At 50.3% G+C, this 18,287-nt stretch overlaps 1 protein-coding gene across 1 annotated transcript in view; it reads left to right on the plus strand.

Annotated features, from left to right (window-relative positions):
- Nucleotides 1–16,487, plus strand: part of SLC7A1 (solute carrier family 7 member 1) — a 29,323-nt gene extending 12,836 nt beyond the window's left edge. The window contains exons 3-12 of the mRNA XM_032190029.1: nucleotides 1,163–1,321; nucleotides 1,958–2,132; nucleotides 3,994–4,118; nucleotides 5,720–5,942; nucleotides 6,684–6,823; nucleotides 7,815–7,917; nucleotides 9,801–10,012; nucleotides 10,386–10,534; nucleotides 11,828–11,936; nucleotides 12,584–16,487. Of these exons, the coding sequence (XP_032045920.1) occupies nucleotides 1,163–1,321; nucleotides 1,958–2,132; nucleotides 3,994–4,118; nucleotides 5,720–5,942; nucleotides 6,684–6,823; nucleotides 7,815–7,917; nucleotides 9,801–10,012; nucleotides 10,386–10,534; nucleotides 11,828–11,936; nucleotides 12,584–12,693 (1,505 nt within the window). The 3' untranslated portion in view covers nucleotides 12,694–16,487. The remainder of the gene's footprint in view (nucleotides 1–1,162; nucleotides 1,322–1,957; nucleotides 2,133–3,993; nucleotides 4,119–5,719; nucleotides 5,943–6,683; nucleotides 6,824–7,814; nucleotides 7,918–9,800; nucleotides 10,013–10,385; nucleotides 10,535–11,827; nucleotides 11,937–12,583) is intronic.
- The last annotated feature ends 1,800 nt before the right edge of the window (nucleotides 16,488–18,287 follow it).

Genomic DNA, 18,287 nt, shown 5'->3' on the forward strand with positions numbered 1-18,287 from the left:
GTTGCTTTTAATTCAGCTCCGTAGCAAAAAGAAATGCTTGCAACTGGCTTCCTCGCAATTTGGGAAGGGTGGCTAAGACAAATCAGCCCGAGGAGGATGCGAGCTGTACGAGGTCTCTCTCCTTTATCTTATGCAACTTCTTCCCTTGTGCTAATTGCCCATCTTGTGAGCAAGGACAACTCCCGTCAGCATCAGGGGCGGGGGAGGGAAAGCTCTCTTGGCAGGCACAGGCTGCAGTTCAGAGCTGGGGGCTGAGAGGGGGCAGAAAGCCAATTTTTTTTTTCATTTGCATAGCAAAAAATCCTGAGCAGTGCCACCAGAGCCAGCCAAGGTGGTGGGAGCTTAAATTTATAAGGGATTCAGCCGAGCTGATGTTGTCACTGAGGCTTTCAGACTGAGGCTCAGAAAGTAACGTGGGGAAAAAATGAAATCTTGGGGTCCCAGGATCGTGGTGGCCATGGGTGCAGCTCTCCTGGGTACAGGCCTAATGCCTTTGTGCCAAGCTCCTCAGCAACAGTAAAGATATTATCCAGGTGCCTGCACCGTTGGAAGAACGTCAGATTCCCCCCACTCCTCAAGCCCGTTGGTTACAGAGAGTTCAGGATGAACTGATAGCGATGGGGAACTGGCTTCCGAGCAGCTGGCATCGAAGACAAAGCGTGCAGGAGCTGGTTGTTCCCGTCCTGGAACACGAAACGTTGCAGCCAAGACCAAAAGAAAAAAAGAAAGAAACCAGCAGTAAAGAAACAGCCTTTTCCCTTGAATTGTCTTGAAGGAAAGCAGAACATTTGTGATGGAGTGTGGAGCACCTGTGAGGGTTTTTCAAGATGATGAGGAAGCCAAAACACTTTGTTAAGGGATTTTATCTTGTCAGAGCATGAGTCTGTGACGGCTGATGGCCTTTGCAGGTGCTTTGAGTACAGGATGAGGTTTGGAGTGCTCCAGAGGGGAAAAAAAAAAAACATGATGAGGACCTTCACCCTGTGAAGCAATGAGCTGGGTCTGCAGAGGAAATTCTGCTTGCACCTGAGCTCCCAATGCAAGGCTACCTTCAGAGGCAGCCTTTGAGAGCTGCCGTGGCCAAAAGCTGTGCAAAGTGCCCCGCGTTTGGAGCGTGTGACAGCTGCAGAAGGTGACCCTCCTCCTCTTTTTCCTCTCCCAGGGACCTCCAGCGTGGCCAGAGCCTGGAGCGCGACGTTCGACGAGATCATCGGGCAGCACATCGAGGAGTTCTGCAGGAAATACATGACCATGGATGCGCCCGGAGTGCTGGCCAAGTACCCAGACATCTTCGCCGTGGTGATAATCATCATCCTAACAGGTAAAAACCTGGCGGGGGGGATGTTAACGCTGGGCATCTCCTGTTTACAAGCTTTGTAATTAGAGGGGAGCGTTGTTGGTGTTTTTGAGCTACTTTTAAAGCCTTCGATCAAATTTTATATAAGGAAGGAAAGAAAAGATGACTTGTTATCCTCAATCAGTATGGAAGTCTAATCCTTCCCCCCACAAATCCTATTACACAAGGATTTCATTCTGTTACTCCACTACTTCTATTCCCCCTTTGATAATCTGCCAATTTTCAGTGCCTTGGGCCAAGAAAAGTGAGAGCGAAAAACATGGGACTTGGTAGCAACCTCATGTACTATTTTTTTTATATTAGGTGTCAAAACATGGAAATATGTACAGGCTTCAACTTGCAGCACTGAATGCAAGACCCCAGAGAAGTAAACGCATGAAAAGCAGTCAGGTCCTCCTCCTTTTTTCCGAAAAATGTGCCAGGGCTTTGATCAGGATTTGGAAAAGTCTTGAAAATGTGTAAAATTTTAAGCTGGGAAGAGCTCAGCATTGGTACAGCGCTGACGTTTTCACTAAGGGAGCTGTTCTGGGTCTCCTCCGCCTGCCCCTGCGCACGCTGCTGGTGCTGAAGTAGCCGACCGTGTGTTTGCTCTTTTCGCAGGGCTTTTAATTTTTGGTGTGAAGGAATCGGCCCTGGTGAACAAAGTGTTCACCTGCATCAACATCCTTGTCCTCGGCTTCGTCATGGTCTCCGGCTTCGTGAAAGGATCGCTTAAAAACTGGCAGCTGACCGAAGAGGACATTTACAACACCAACCACAGCATTTTGGGGGACAAGTAGGTCGCAGATTTTTTTTTTAGACCTAAAATGGATGCATTTGCAACAGCAGGTTTAGAGGAGGGTTTGTGGGGCGATTCAGAGGATCGGTGAACGGGACGGCTTCCTCCTTCACCGAGCTCTTTGGGGGCTAAGGTGGTTTTGGTGGGTGCTTGCTGAAAGTGGGCAACTCTGTTGGGGTGAAAGTGGTGGGAGTCAGGCTGTGCCAGCATGGGCTCTGCACAGGAGTGAGTCCAAAGCTGAGAGAAAAGAGCTTTTCAGATAACCTGGAGCACGAGGTTGGCTCTGGTGCCTGTTTTAAGCCACGATCAAGTGTAGCTCTGTTGTTTCTTTGAACTTGTGGGCAGTTTCCATGAAGAACCCTTGTACCTTTGGGAGAGCTCGCCCCAAATGCCTGAGGAAGTGGGAGGCAAGTTGCAGGTTATTTTAATGCACTGCAGCAGGCGTATCACAAATCCATTTTTAATGACGTTTTGCTGCTTGGCCAAAATCCTCAATTCCAACAAAAGACCACAGATAAGGAGCTTGCAAGGGTAGCCAGTGATACCAGGCTGTTATTTTTTTTTTTTTTTACTTGAGACTGTGACACAGAACAACTGCTCCCTGGCTTCCCAATGTCTCCGCGTCCATCAGCTCAGTCCTGGCTCACTCTCTGAACCCTTCATGCTGGCCTGCAAGGAAACACGGGCTGGCACACGCCGGAGAGATTTATAAATGTTGCATGGGTCTAGCTTGGCTTGTATACAAGCCACTTATTGAGCTTCTCTGGAAAATTCAGCCTGCTGTGATCTTCTTCCCTGCGAACAAATTGCTTCTGTAGGAAAGGTTCCCCCTCCCTCCCTCCTGCTATTCCCATGCAAGTAGCAATTAGTGCAACAGCTTCAACGTGGAGCTGTAGCTCTTTCACCCATAGCTCTTGCTATTTTTGTCAAGTCTGTCTGGGGTTTGCTTCGCTTTAGCATTATTTCCAGAGCAACCCACATTTAGGCTGTGCTATTTCTGCACGTAACAGGCGAGTTTGCAGCTCTCGGTGGAGCTCCTGCAAGAGAGTTCAGATGCTTCTACCTGATAAGATGTGCAGATCTGGGATTCGCCTTAATCGAATTAATTCATCTTTGAAAGGCTTCTTCCTCAATTTTGAGTGGCCTAAATTACTCTAACTGAAGGATCTTCTGTATATGCATATCGACACAGGCAGGTGTACCTCAGGCTTTGATCCAGAGTGCGCTGGGGTCATTAGGTGCCTGTTGTAACGAGCTTTGGATCAGGCTCAGCAAAGAATTTGCTTTGTCAGAAGTGCAGGCACCTCAGCTCACACGCAGGATTTGCATACCGGGTTTGGTGAAGGGAGTTTTGAGGCTGAGGGTGGAGCACTGGGTAGGTTTTAGACTGTCACAGCACCCTGCGTTGCTCTGATGTCTCCTCACGCCTTGTCTGAGTTCATCTTAGGTGAACAGTGGATGATTTACATTTTTCTCTGTCTTCAGTTTTCAGAATTAGGTGTTGTGCTTTTTCAAAAGCTTCTTGAAATGTATCTACACACATACAATATTGTTAGGAGAGAAAATTTAATGTTCATGTTATCTTCTCCCTGTCTCAGCCAAGACATTTTTATCCCAACATGAGTACAGGTGCTGAGAATAAACCACAAACCATTTTTATTCCCTGCGTTCCCCAGGCTGCTGCAGGCCAGCCCAGAGCCCAGCAGTGGGTAGGGCTGAGCATTTCCCTCAGTATTTGCATGCTGGCACGTGAAAAGGAGAGCGTGTCCCTTTGAACTCCAGCTGTGGACCTCAGTGTGAGTTTGGTTCCTGCCACCTGGGCAGAATGCCTTTTATAACCCCGTGTCGTGTTTTTCAGCCATACCCAGGGAGAAATGCTGTATGGTGTCGGAGGCTTCATGCCCTATGGATTGAAAGGAGTCCTCTCAGGGGCAGCCACGTGCTTTTATGCTTTCGTTGGATTTGACTGTATCGCTACGACAGGTAAGAGGGAGCAGGGCTTCCTGCCAGCTGTGACCCTGGTTGCTGGCTGCTTGGCTTTCAGGAATGTTTTACAGCACAGATGATGAGTAATCCGTGACGCTGCATCCATTTTCCCTGTGAACTTCAGCCCAAAATACATTTTTGACTCAGCTGCTCCTAATCCTTAAACTGCTGAGTACGTCCAAGTCCCTGGGTGCACGAACGTTGCCTTCTGGCTGCTGTGGCAGGTGGCTAGATCATATAAACCATAAAAAGAGCTTTTTCCCTTCTTCTTTGCCTCAATTCCATGATTGTTCACTGCTGCTAATAACCAGCTCAGAAAACACAGCCAGTTTTACCAACAGGCACACAGTAAAACCCAGGTTCTTGTGTGACTGGTGGAGTTTGAGCCTCTAACTCCAGACGATGCTTTAATCAGGTTATCCTGGAGCAGGATGCTTCAGTGCCTTCAGCTGAAGTGGTGCTCCAGTCATCCTCCACTGGCTTGGAGTATTCAGAGAGCCAGAGAAAGAGGGAGCCTCCAAGGAGGAATATTCCACCTAAAGCAGAGCCTCAAAACGAAGGGGAGTTTTTATCTCCAAAGGTCCAGAGATCTCCTTCTGAGAGAGTAACCACCAGCGCTGTCACGTTCCTCCTGGCTTAGAAGGATCTAATTCCCCCGGAGAAAGGAAGGCTTACCCTTAATTTCGCGTTTGGCAAGGAATGAGTTGCTTCAAAGCTGGCACAGAGGGAGGAGACCATCACAGAGACAGATAACAAAGTACTGCCTCGTGTTCCAAGGAGTTTGAGCAATGCTGGCTCCATTACTTCAGCTAGCCCTGCGGCCTCTCCTTGGAGGAGGAACACATTCATCTGTCTTTGACTTATAGGTACAAGAGTCTGCTTATTGGTTCTGCCTCCCGAAATGCCAAGCCTCAGAAGCTTTTGCTCTGAGACAGGAGCAGCTCTGGAGAACAAGGAAGCCTCAAAGCTGTTTCTTAATCAATCACTGTCTGCATTTGGAGGATTTTTTTTATTTTTTTACACATTTCCCCGAACTTGGTTGTCCAAAACATTCTATAAAAACCAGAGGGAGTCCTTTTTTGAAAGGGATTTTCAAAGACCCCTGTGATTTTCATGTGAAATGAAAAGCCTTCCCTGGAACTGGGCCTGTAGTGTGCTCTGGTCACAGTGCAGTTGCTTTGGTGGAGATGCTGACGGAAATTCGGACCTAAATACTTGACCCACAGCTGCATGACAATTTTTGTCTCGTCACTTGTGAGTTTGAGCTGTTTTGGGGCTGCGCTATCAGTGGGCTAGCAGGAGCAGTTGGAGATAAAAATAACCCTTTTTGGGGGAAGGCGCTGCTTTTAATCCTGATTGTTTCTATGTCTAAGTTTACGCGTCACCCACAAATGTTTGAAGGAATGACAGGAGCAGCAGCAGTGGGAGGAAGCAGCCAGTCTGAGCTATGTGACGGGCTCCTTAGGCCGTTGGGAGTGTGCAGCTCCACACAGCAGCTGAACCGACACAGAGCCTTTGAAATCTCCAGCCATTACGTGTTAGACTGGGAGAAAATTCGTGCTCGTCTTTGGGCTGATGCTCCAATTTCTTTCTTCTAGGTGAGGAGGTAAAAAACCCCCAGAAGGCCATTCCCATCGGCATCGTGGCGTCTCTGCTCATCTGCTTCGTGGCTTATTTTGGCGTGTCAGCTGCCCTGACGCTCATGATGCCTTACTACCAGCTGGATACCAACAGCCCTTTGCCCAACGCCTTTAAATACGTGGGCTGGGATGGAGCCAATTACGCCGTAGCCGTCGGCTCCCTGTGTGCACTTTCCACGAGGTGAGGCACGGCCTGTCCTTGGTGTTTCTTTCAAAGCAAACATGTCTCTAGCTTATTTACAAAACGGTGTGTGTCAGGGCTGGGTGGTGGCCCAGATTTTTTGCCTTCATCACCTTCCCCTGGGTCTTTGTTGGCAGAGGAGCTGGGATCAGGGCTGAAATTCAGAGCTGTCGCCTTGAAAAAGCTCAGGATTTCAACCTGTGATAAATTTCAGCGATGCACACGACCAGGATCACTTCAGAAACACCCATCTTGGCAGCAAACCCAGTCGGTGCGTCTCTGTAATACAAACCTGGGATCAGGGAGTCAGGGAAGCAGCTCCACAAAGCCTGCAAGACGTCCTGGCCTGCTGAGTGGGGAGCAGAATTAAGTCAGGGAGCATCTCATGGAGCATCTGCAGGTTGCCTGACTCTCCCTGGAGACCTGTTGTGTCAGTTCAGCTCAGGCATATGCAATTAGGTGAGCAACTCTTAGAGGCTGAAAGGAGTTGCAGGTGTTTTGACACCCAAAAGTCAGGCTGTTTCTGTGCCCCAAGGCTAAGTTATCCAAAACCATGGAGCTGTGCCTCCGTTGCCAGCTATCAGCAACAGGGCTGTTCAGAGGGAGCTCTTGAAAGAGAAGCTGAAGTGGATGAAAGCCACCTGTTCCGTGTTTCTACTGCCATAAACTTGATGTGTTTTGTGCTCCTGGGCTCAGCAGGAGGTGCTGTAAGTAGCTTATTTCCCCTTTCTCTGCTCGTAGCCTCCTCGGCTCCATGTTTCCAATGCCTCGAATAATTTATGCTATGGCAGAAGACGGGCTGCTCTTTAAATTTCTGGCGAAAGTCAACGAGAAGAGGAAAACGCCCATAATTGCAACGGTGACCTCAGGAGCCATCGCAGGTGAGATCCTAAAGCTTGCACGAACGGGAGGAGCGGAGCCATAAGCTCATCCTGGGGGCAGATAAGCCTGCCTGACGCTCGCTGCTAATCGGATATAGTGCACAGCGTGGCTGCCCAGAGCACGCCTTGGGTTTCCAAGGAAGCACAAGGGCAGGGTGAATGTGAGTAGCTCGCTGTGCGTCTGCACCTCTTGCTCTGAGATCGTTGCCTCATGCCAAGAGCTGCCTTCATCCCCTCCCCGGCTGCTCGGCCGGCTTTAGAAGTAATTAACCCCCCGCAGGTGGCAGCCAGCTGTGCCCCAGCATCCCTGGCTTGGCTGCAGCCCCTGCAGCCTGCCCTGGCTGTGGGTTGCTGCTCGGGGGAAGATGCCAGAGCAGCCGGAGACGAGCAGATGGAGCCCGTGGCACAGGCGTTTGTTAATCAGTTCGTCGCAGCTGGGCTCAGTCCTGTCCTCCCCTTCCCTCGCCCGCCTCCCAGGAGCACAGGAATTAACCCAGACAGCAAAGCCGAGTGGCTTATCCTCCTCTCGCAGCCACCCCCGTCCTCGCCGTGCCTCGCAAGCGGAGGCGTGGTGCTGCTTTCTCCCTCACCTTCTGCCATCCAAATCGGCTTCTTCCCTCACATTTTTCCTTTCAGGGAGCCTTGAGTCCACACTGGGGAGCAAAGAGACAGAGAAAATAAGAAAACCCAGTCTGCAGCATCTTCTGGTCACCCCACCATGGGCTATAGCTTGCAACCGAAGCTGCAGGCGTGGGGAGCACTTGCCACGTGTGCTGTGGCAGCCCAGGAGAGGCAGGGACTGACAAGGCCATGGGTGCCCAGCAAATCCTGCCTTCCCCCACCTCGGGATGCCCCCAGCTCCCTGCTCTCCCCTTGCCAAGTCCTGAGCAACAGCCACACGTGTGCTGTGCTGCTGATAATGCTGCTGGGATGTGCATATTCTGCTGTATTAATGTTTTTCCTTCCCTCTCGCCTTCCTCTCCCCCCGCAGCTGTTATGGCTTTTCTCTTCGACCTGAAGGATCTCGTGGATCTCATGTCCATCGGGACCCTCCTGGCTTACTCCTTGGTGGCAGCCTGCGTCCTGGTGTTGAGGTATGGCTGGAGCAAGAGCCTCTCTTGCACCACACGGCAGCCAAATGCCCTCCTAATTTCCACAGACCCCGTAAAACCCCGAATATCTCCAGCTAAGCATGTGAAAGACTTATTTCCTTAAGGTCGTGGGCTTTTGTACTCGCTGGAGGTGCAAGGGAGGTACTCTTGTGTCATCTCTGCGAGAAGGTGTGCGGGTGGGAGTTCAGCTCTCAGCTGAGCATTAAAGCCAGACGGGGCTGTGTTGCTCATGACTTTTGCCTTTGCTCTACATCCTACAGCAAGTCAGCAGGGATACCCTTCAGTCAGCGGTGTAGTACTGCAGATTGTCCCAGAAGGAAGCACAGAACCACAGAATGGTTGGGGTTGGGATTGTCCAGCCCAACCTGCCTGCTCAAGCAGGGTCTCCTGGAGCATTTTACCCAGGATTGTGTCCTGACAGCTTCTGAATATCCAGGAGAGGAGACCCCACACCTCTCTGGGCAGCTCGTTCCTGTGCTCAGTCACCAAGTAAGGGGGTAGGAGCAGAGCCTGGCAGCAGCAGTGAAGTTGAGCATGGGTTTGTAGGATCAGTGCCTTAGTGTGTGTCTTTTACGAGGGCTGAGCTCCCACAGCTTCCCGAGCATAAGCTGAAAATGGAGCGTCTGAATTGTTTGGCACCTCACAAACAGCACTCTGCCCAGAAGGGCTGGATTTTGAAGATCGTGTTGCTGAAAAATACCCTTCTGTGTTCAACGAGTTAGTTAAAATCCAGAGGATGCTTTTTACCTGCTCACAGCAAATGTATTGAGCTCTGATGAAGGGCCGACCCTGCACTTTAATGCTGGTGCTGTGTGCCTGTGCTGTCCACCCTGCCCCAGTGCACAGAGCTGGGGGATTTTCCCTGCCCTTCATACCTTCCCTCTGGTTTCCCAGCCCTCTCGTCTCCATATGGCTGTAAATGTCTTCCTAATTCGCTTTTGCACGCTGCAGTGCCTATCGGGTGGCATTTTCCCCACCGTAGATCCGCAGAGCTGCCAGCCAGCCGTTTAAGCAGCCAGGGCAGCTGCTTTGGCTGCCTATTGAAGAAAAACCTCGACCGTTTCCAGAGCTGGAAGGTGCTGTGACTGATACCCTGCTACCCAAGGATTTCACTGCGTCCCACAGCTCATCTTTCACAAATCTCATTGTCAACGTATCCCCGCAGAAATGGTTTTAAGGAGCCTGGCAAAATGGTCCTGTCCTTTAGGTAGATGTAGATGAGAGCCACATGCAAAGAAAAAATGAAAAGAAAAAAAAAAAAAGAGCTGGGGCTGGAAGAGGGTTTTTTGTGGATGGATTCATGTCGTTGTACATCAGGGCCCTGTTAAATGAGGTGTTGTCCACGTGTGCAATAAAAACCCTACAGTTCTTTGCTTTGTAGCAACAGGCAAAGCAACAAGAGGCTGGACCAGAGGAGGACAGCACACCAGGAATGTCTCTGCGTGGTGTGATCAGCAGCTGCCAGGGCGTGATACGTGCTGAGCTGTTAGTTCAACTGCCTCCACACCAGGACACGAGAGGCTGCCACAGATAAACCCACAGCCTCTTCGTGGCTCTTCTCCTGGCACATCCTTCTCCAGGCCTCCTGCTATCACCTGATAATATTTTGGTGATGTGGGTGATGGGGTTTATGGAAGAGATGGCTGGCCAGCTTAAAACATGGATGTTACAACCAAGCTTTAGGTGGTGACAGCTGATTGTATTTGCTCACGTAGTGAACAAATCCTCAGATTTTTCCCTGAAATACAAGTCTGTAGGCATTACGTGTGCCTATTCTGAGGCTATAGAGATCTGGGGTGCAGTCACAATTTTCTGTTGCCCTATACCAAGCCCATACATTCTTTGTCTCACTTCCCTTTTCCTAGGTATCAGCCCGAGCAGCCTAATTTGGCTTACCAGATGGCTCGAACGACAGAGGAGACAGACAACAACGAGTCTGTGAGCACCAGCGACTCGCAGGCTGGCTTTCTGCCAGAGGAAGAGGAGAAATGTTCCCTCAAAGCCATCCTGTGTCCCCCAAATTCCGACCCTTCCAAATTCTCCGGCTCAGTGGTGAACGTCTCGACCTTCATCATCGGTAAGCACCGGGCAGCGCTGCTTGGGGGCAGCTGGTAGGTCCTGAACCTCACCGTGCTGGGAAAGCTCAACTCCTTGCTTGTTTTGAGTTACCTGGAATTGCAGTGAGCTCTTGTAGCAGCTAAAATAACTGAGGATCTACAGGTTAAATTGATGACTTGAAGGGAAATACACAGATGGGGTGTGTGGGGGTGTACAGGGAAAGGGAATTAGTTTTCTTGTTTTGCAGTTTGGTTTGCTGTGCTTTCAGATTTTGTTTTGCCAATTTTTTTCTTTCCTTTTTTTTTTTTTTTTTAATTTATTTCTTTTTATTTCTTTTTTTTTTTTTTTAAAAAAAAAAAAAAGCACCATAAGCTTTTGGTGTCTCTTCACAGGTTTCCTTATCGTGGGCAGCTGCATCCTGACTGCCCTCGAGCCGAGCATCCTGATAAAGGCCGTGTGGATTCTTGCTGCGATACTGGTTCTCATCGTCAGCTTCGTTATATGGAAACAGCCCGAAAGCAAGACCAAGCTTTCCTTTAAGGTGAGTGCCCTGGGAGGAGGTGCAGCTCGAAAAGAGCCCTCTGGGAGGTGGCTGGCAGAAGACACCAACCCTTCTTGTCACATTTTCAGTGCTGTGCTGCCCAGACAGCTGGCAAGCTGTTCCCAATAGCTTACCCTAAATTTCCATGCTGCACATTTAACAGATATTTTATTTTTATTTATCCTGCTGTTGGCCATGCTGACTAGGGGATGACCATTCTCTCATTAACAGAATTAAATAAGAACAACTCTCTCCATTCCCTTGCCCTGCCCAAGCACAGCATCCTTTTTATATTGAAAAAATACCTTTTTATCAAAAAAATATCTTTTTTTTTTCTTCAGTATAATCCTGCAGGTCATGTTTCCTCGTATTGATTCCAGGCTGTTCAATCTAGAAAGGCAGGTTTGAATTCTAATCCCGTCCTCCCAAGTACTCTCATAGTTTTTCAATAAATTTAACCCAACCATAGTTTCTCAAAGTAGTGTTTGCAACTCATCTCTTTGGCTTATGGGCCCACAAGTGGAAACAAAGTGCCTCAGAGCAGAAAAGTTAGGAGCTGTTGCCTGGGCTGTATTTTCTGAACTTATTTCTGAGGAGATCTTTTTTTTTTCCTGACACTCGGGATATTTTAACCCCCTTTTTTGCCCTCAGGCACTACCCTGTCTGAAGCAGAAAATTAGACCTGTCACTGGTAAATCTGTACTGGCTGTTTCTTATCTCCTTGTTGTCTTTTCGACGTTTACAGCCTGCCTGCTTAGTGATTTTTCTCCAAAATCTCTCCAGGAATCCAAGGCTGACTGGTTTGTTGCCCAGTTGTTTTCCCATATTTCTTTTTAATAGGTGATTTGTCTACCAAGAGCTCTGGGAGATGCCCAATAATAGTTCAGAGATCATCTCTGCAGTCTCTGAACACATACCTTACCCCCGCAGGGCAATGTCATTTGTCCCTACTGACTTGACAGCATCTAATTTAGGAAAATATTCTTCCTTTTTCTAACTTGCATGGCCGTCCCCTTCCTAATGAAGGGAATGGCTGGCCCCCATAAATGTGTGGGGTGTTTTTTGTTGAAGCTTAAACAGGAAAGGCTTAAAATATTTCAGATTTTTTTTATTATTATTATTTATTATTAATTTTTGTAATCCCCTGAGTGTTGATCTAACCTCGTTTTATCTCAGATCTGGCAGCTGAAGCATTGGTGACAGCCATCACTGCCCATTTAGCCAGGGATGTGATGTTCTTCCTTCCCCTTTAATCTCTCCGGTCGATGTAATGTATCCCTCTTGCTTTTTCAGGTACCTCTTTTGCCCCTTCTTCCTATTGTGAGTATTTTTGTGAATGTTTACCTCATGATGCAGCTAGACCTAGGCACGTGGATACGATTTGCTGTCTGGATGCTCATAGGTGAGTTTAAGAGAGGAAAAAAAAAAAGCGTGTGGTCAAAGTTATGGGATTTTGTTAGCTATAAATTTATTGTAGCATCCCAGGGAGGGATTCTGCTTGCTTTTAGTCTCCAGGTAGCCTACTGAAGCCATCTAGGCAGTGTGTTTCCAGCTTTGTTTTAAATTTAAGGGTCATGAAGCCTTTGTGAGCTCCTGTTACAGAAGGAGATCTGGAGGATCGAAGAGAGGTGAACCAGTAAGGGTTTCCTGAAGCTGAGCTCTGCCCCGAGGTGTTCCCAGCAGCCCTGTGGAGGAGGCTGAAGAGCCCAGGGAGGTTATGATAAGAAGACGAGCATCAGTTGCTGATGTATTTTACTGAGATGGAGGCACACAAGGGGAGAGGGAAGGCTTTTGTGCGGAACAAACAGCACTGAACACTGCGAGGGGTTTATTCTGCAATCAGCCCTGTTTCATCTGGTGGTTTTGGGGCAGGGATAGGTCATCTTTTAAAACATGGTGCCTGTGTTTATGGCTTTTTTCTGAGGCAGGCAGTGCAGTGATCTGCTGGAGTGCTGTCAGGACGGCTGGGCTTAACCAGCAACCCGTGCCTGTAGGCGTGAGGAGAGGTTTCTATTCTCTCACCTTGCTCTCTCCCCTCGTTCCCCGCAGGCTTTATCATCTACTTCACCTACGGGATATGGCACAGCGTGGAAGCCACGTACGCAGCCACGGCGGACGCGGAGAGAAGCACGGAGGCTGGCTCGGACAGCTGCAAATGACTGCGTGCTGGCCTCACGGGCACCTGGGGAAGCGCTGCAGCCGAGGAGGCAGCCGCGCCGGGGGGAGCCCGAAGCGTTGCCCCCGGTTAATCAGTAAGGCAGAGACCAGGAAGCGCGACGTGGGGATCCCCGGCCCCGCTGCTGCAGCTTGCAGCTTGCTTCCTAGCGCAGTCAAAAAGGATGGCAAGGGAAAAAAAGCCGCACCTCTGGCACGCTCCCGGCAGCGCTGTCAGCTAATCCGGGGCCGTGCGCTTCCCCTCCTGTTTTAATTTGGAATTGTATTTTTTTATTTTTCGGCGTGCGTAGAACGAACGCGGCTTCTGTGTGCCAGTTAACCTTAAATGCTGCTATGAAACCTTTCAGTAGCCCTGGGAGTGACCTTCCCCCGGCCACTGCCTGATCCGCAGTGCCACCGTTGTGCTTAGCCTGATGTGAGCTGTACCACCTGTGTACGCACAAAAAAAAACCAAAAGGCTCCTGCCAAACACCAGCTTTTGCCTGGTTAAGAAAGCACCCGCAAGATTTGCGTTCTGTAAAGGATTGGGTTTCATAGTTTTTACTGTATTTAACTTTTTTAACCTCTTTGCCTCAAAAACCGCCGGCAGCGGGGCGGCATCGAGCCCGGAAAATGAGCAGGGCCCTGCTTTCCTCTCCGTGCATCAGGCTGGTTGCAATTCCCTCAAATTCCCCCAAATATCTTTCCCCAGACAAATTCCTTGCCCTGAAAAAGGCTTGTTAGAGCATTAGAAAGGTGGGCCATGCCCACGTAATGCCACTCTTAAATTTAAACTCACATTTCAGCTCGTACTGAGCAACAAATCCTGACCAGACACTGCAGAAACCCCTGCCCTGCCCTGGCTGGATGCTGCCTTAGGTGCCCTCTGCAGCTTTTGACCCGTCAGCACAGCTCTGGGTGGTGAAGGGAAGGAGAGCTGAGGAACAGCTCCTCGATTTGACTCGACCAGGGGCTTAGTGGGATGGAGTCGGATGGACTGGAAGCTGTGCTGTGCTTTCGGGGTGCGTTTTCAGGGCGCTTTCGTCCCGGCAGATGGTCCTGCCCGTCTGCCAAGCCTTTTTTCCTTCTGCACGTATCAAGTTTTTGCTCAAGCAGGGAGAGAAGAACATCAAAATCCAAGCCCACAAGGTGGAGATCTGTTTTGATTTTAAACAAGGGCAAACTTGACGCACTCCACAGCCTCCTGAAAAGCACTGAAGGTGTGGCAGGAGGGCAAAAGTAAAAGGCAAACGCAGAGGGGATTTAAGTTTCCCATTGTACCAAAACCGTAAGGACATTTTTCTCCACCGTGGGTACCGGCTGTGAGCAATTGAGACATTCAGCATTAACGATATGAATTCTGACTGGAAGGGTGTTTCCAAAGAGAATTATTTAAAAATATGCAGATTTCTTGCTGTATGTATTATTATTTTTTTTTAATATAAATGTTAACTTATTTTTTTTTTCGTTGTCTGCATAGGGATCTGTTCTGGTATTTATATTCCGTAACTTGACGTCAGCTTTTGTGGCATGTAACTGCAGCACTTGGAAGGAAGGGAAAGCCTGGGCTGGGGCCGTTTTTCTTCAGCTTCTTTTATTTTTTTCTGAGGAGGTTTCATAGGAAAAACCCTTCTGTGCCCCCAGAGCCTGCATTCAGTGTGCCATTACCCGTCCCAGCCCCAGAGCCACCTGCTGCAAATCTGCTGTGGGCTTCAAGGGCCTTTCTCCCCATCTCAGGCTCCTGCAGCCCACCCTGGGCCACCTTTCAAGAGGTTTTATTGCCACTTTTCGGAGCCGTGCTGCCCTGGCAGGATGTGGCCACGGGGACAGCAGGTTTGGCACGGGCTCCTCGTGGCTCCGTCCCCCCTCGCTTCTCTTTTGCAACCTGAAAGATGAAAGAAAAAAAAAAAAATGGGCTCCCTCTTTCTAGGATGATGCCCAGGACTTTGCGAATGGGTGAGTTTTTATTTTCTATTTAATTTATTTTTTTTTCTTTTTGTTTTTTTTTGTCTCTGCCTCCCTGCTGATGTCTGCATGTAACACAGACGAAGCCAGGTGTGTTTGAAGACATGCAGCTGCTGCTATAACCTTGCTGTAGTGAGCAGTAGGCTTCCCCTCCTTGGAGCTTTCCTTTGTAAATAGTTGGCTCACGATTTTGTTTTGTTTTATAAGGACGTTGTGTAGAGATGCAGAGCATTTCACTGTATGAGGGGGTGGGAGGAGCAGAGGAGTGATGCCTTGCTCCTAAACACAGCCTGCCTGCTCCTCTGGGGCAGGATCTGACCCCAAGGACTGACCTTATTTTACCCTGTTTGGGTGCTCCCAGTTTGCTCCCTGCACAGGAGCCCTCCGACACGGAGCCTGCCAGCCTTTCCCCAAGGAAATCTGCCACAACAGCACTCCCCCGAGCTAATAGCTTGGTGTAAAACCCCCCAAACGATTAGCTTTTGCTTATTGTATTACAAATTTAATTCTCTGGTTGCTGAAAGTCATCACCAGCTCGGTTTTGGCTTCATTTTGTGTTCTTTTTGCCCCTCGGGGTGGATTTTGCCACCGGTTTGGGTGCCCGGTGCGTATCGGCCCCCTTGGGGTGCAGCAGGACGGGGAAGGGAGCCCCTCACGGCCCTGCTGCTTGGTTTTGGGGCAGGGCTTGGGAAAAAAATCCTGTTCACAGGCTGCGTTGTGCCTGCGGGGAGCTAACATCTCTCCTGCTGGCGCGGGCAGCAGCAGGCAATATCACGAGGGCATTCACTGCGTTGGTGTTCTGTACGATCAGCTGCTGGAGCGGTGGCGTTTTGGGTATTGCAGTGGGATTTCTCAAATTCCTGCTAGCACAAGCATTTCCACCCCCGGAAAACCGCTTACAAACGAGCTTTGTTATCAGCTGGCCCAGCGGGTAAGCGAGCACACGGGCAGCGGAGAGGGTTCGGAGGGGTGCAGGGCGCCCCGCAGCCCCCCTGCATCTCAGCACCATCCCCTTTTAAAGGCTGCCCCATTCCCTCTTGCAGAAAAATCCTCTCTGCTTCTAAATCCTTGGATAACCTCCCAATGCCTGCTGGGCTTGAGTTTTTGGGGTGGAAGAGGGCAGGTCGCCAGGTGTGGGGCGGGCAGGAGGAGGGCACCCCCCGAGGGCATGGTGCTGAGGGTGCCCAGCCGCTCGCACCGGCAGCCTCAGGGGCTTTTCTCAGGGTATTTGCTCCTGCTGCGGGACACGGGACCAGCCTGCTCGGGGACACACTTCGTGGCCATGCCTTCGAGCCTCCCGTGCCAGGGGAAGGGCGAGGAGCAGGGCGCTGCCCACCCCGGAGCCGGCGTGCTCCCAAACGGGTGGTGAGCGAGGGCCCTTCCTTCAGCGAGGCGATTTTTACTGACTGAAGCCATGGAAGAGTCTGTATATTTTTTATTTTTTCGAATTATTCAGCGAAGTGTATATACCTTTCCGTTGTCCGATGGTCTATTTTCCTAATGATTTCCCCCAGAATATTTCTTACAGGCGTGGTAAATAGTTTTAATGCTTGTTCCGCAAACAAATCTAAGTTTCCAATCTTTGTTTGGGGTTTTGGGGTTTTTATTCGGTTTCGTTTGGGTTTGGTTTTCGGCTGTGTTCACGTAGCGACTGAAGCCTTAAGTTCCCCGATGTGAAACTGCCCCTGGAGCACAGCGCGAGCCCACAGCCTACTTTTGATCCTGCTGACACCCTGTAAATACTTCTCCCCCCAACGAAGCTCTCGGAATTTGGAAATTCACTTGTAATTACGTGGTACAGCATTAAAACATTTTTCTTTTCTCGGTAGCCAAATAAATCGTGCCTGTCATTTTTCCTGATTTTTAAATCTGCCTCGCAGCTTGTTCCAGCACCCGTGGGTGAGCTGATCCCCAAACCTCAGCAGGTCTCAAAGTCCCAAACTGTGCCGAAGGTGGGCAAACGCCCTTCATCCACAAACACCAACCTCAGAGAGGTCTTTACCACGCTCCGATGGGATTTTGCTTTGCCTTTCGTTCACCCCAGCTTCTGTGCACACACAAACCACCGCAGGACACACCGGGTTTTCAGGCGCCTGCCCCTTCCGTGTGCGGGCGCTCGCGTTTATTATCAGGAATATATTACACTTATCTGTACAGCGCGACCCAAATAATACAAACTCTTCCTGTACTTGTTAGCCACAGAGTAAACCGGACCACAGGGCTCCTACCGCGTGGGAACTGTACAGAGGCTCCTCGGCGTGTCCATGGGACACAAACACGCTCAGTGCAGAGACGTAAAATACCTGATTTTGCACCCGTTAGCCTTTGCCTTCCTCCCCCAAACCCCGCCACCACCGCCGGCCTTTGTCCCCATGCATTTTCCGAGCCAACCCCAAGCACCCACAGACCCTTCCAGGGGGAGATGCCGGGCCTGAACTCCCAGCTCTATCTCCCAAGAGAGAAAAAAGGAGGCTGGGGTCCTTGCTCTGCCTCCCCCGTGCTCGTATTGTGCGGGGATGTCCTCGCCAGGCACTTGGCAGGCGCCCTCTCCCCGAGGAAGACGAGGAAGATGTGTGTTAGGGAGGCTTAGGGAGGGCAGCGTTGGGGCTAGCCTTGCCCGTGGCACGTGCTGCCTCCTCCTCCTGCCCTAAAACTCCCTCCTGCCTTCCCTCCCTCCTGCAAAACTGGGGAAGCAGCCATGGTGGCTCTGATGTATGGGAAGTTGCCAGACCCCAAAAGCAAAGGCTGGGAGCTGGGCTTGCACCCGCCTGGCACTAGCAGGGTTACTCGGTGTCCCCATCCCCTGGGAATGCCCCTGGCCCCAGAGATAAGGAGGAGAAGGACAGAGGAAGAGCAAGAAAGAGGAATATTTTTTTGGGGGGGAACTCTCTATTCCTGGGCTTGCAGCAGCAGGAGGTACCCTCTGCGTCCCCCCAGGGAAGGTTTTCTGGATCCCTCCCGGCCAGGCAGAGCTTCTCACAGCTTTGCTAGCGATTGGGCAGCCCCGAGGGACCACACCAAGGAAGAACCCAGTGACAGGCAGGATTGGGAGGCAAAAATCCGATGAGAAAGGGGTTGGCAATGACACCAAACGATGGTGGAGCTGGGATCAGTCCCCCTTCCCCCACCGCTGAAGCCCCACTCCCAATTCGCTGCTGGAAGCATCTCTTGCGTATGAACTTAAGCCAACAAAGAGAGAAGGAAAGCACCAGAAATAGAGGAAAACAACGAAGAAGTTTAAAAAAAAAAAAAAGGATGGGCTTGGCCAACCCATCGCAGGGTGCTAATACGCTCTGCCGTGTCCAGCTGGGAGAAGCTCAGCATCGTGGTCCCAGCTCTGGCTGTACCCTCTGATTGTGGCAGGAATATATCAGCAGAGCGAGGCACGGCGAGGCAGTCGGTGCTGCAGGTGCCCGTGCATTTAGCAAGGATGAAGGTGATGAACTCGGTGCCGGCCAGGAGGGGCTTTGTGGCTGTCGGGGTGTCACGGAGCTATTCGACTCGCAGGCCGCACTTGCAGGCCATGCTAAAATCTAGTGCTGCACTTCAACAGCCAGCCGGTGTGGAGCGGGCTATCCTAACAAGATGCTCAACGTATCACAGTATCATGCAAAAGCCTCTACAAAAATAAATT

This window comes from Aythya fuligula, chromosome 1 (assembly GCF_009819795.1).
Source record: "Aythya fuligula isolate bAytFul2 chromosome 1, bAytFul2.pri, whole genome shotgun sequence".
Classification (NCBI taxonomy): Eukaryota; Metazoa; Chordata; class Aves; order Anseriformes; family Anatidae; genus Aythya; species Aythya fuligula.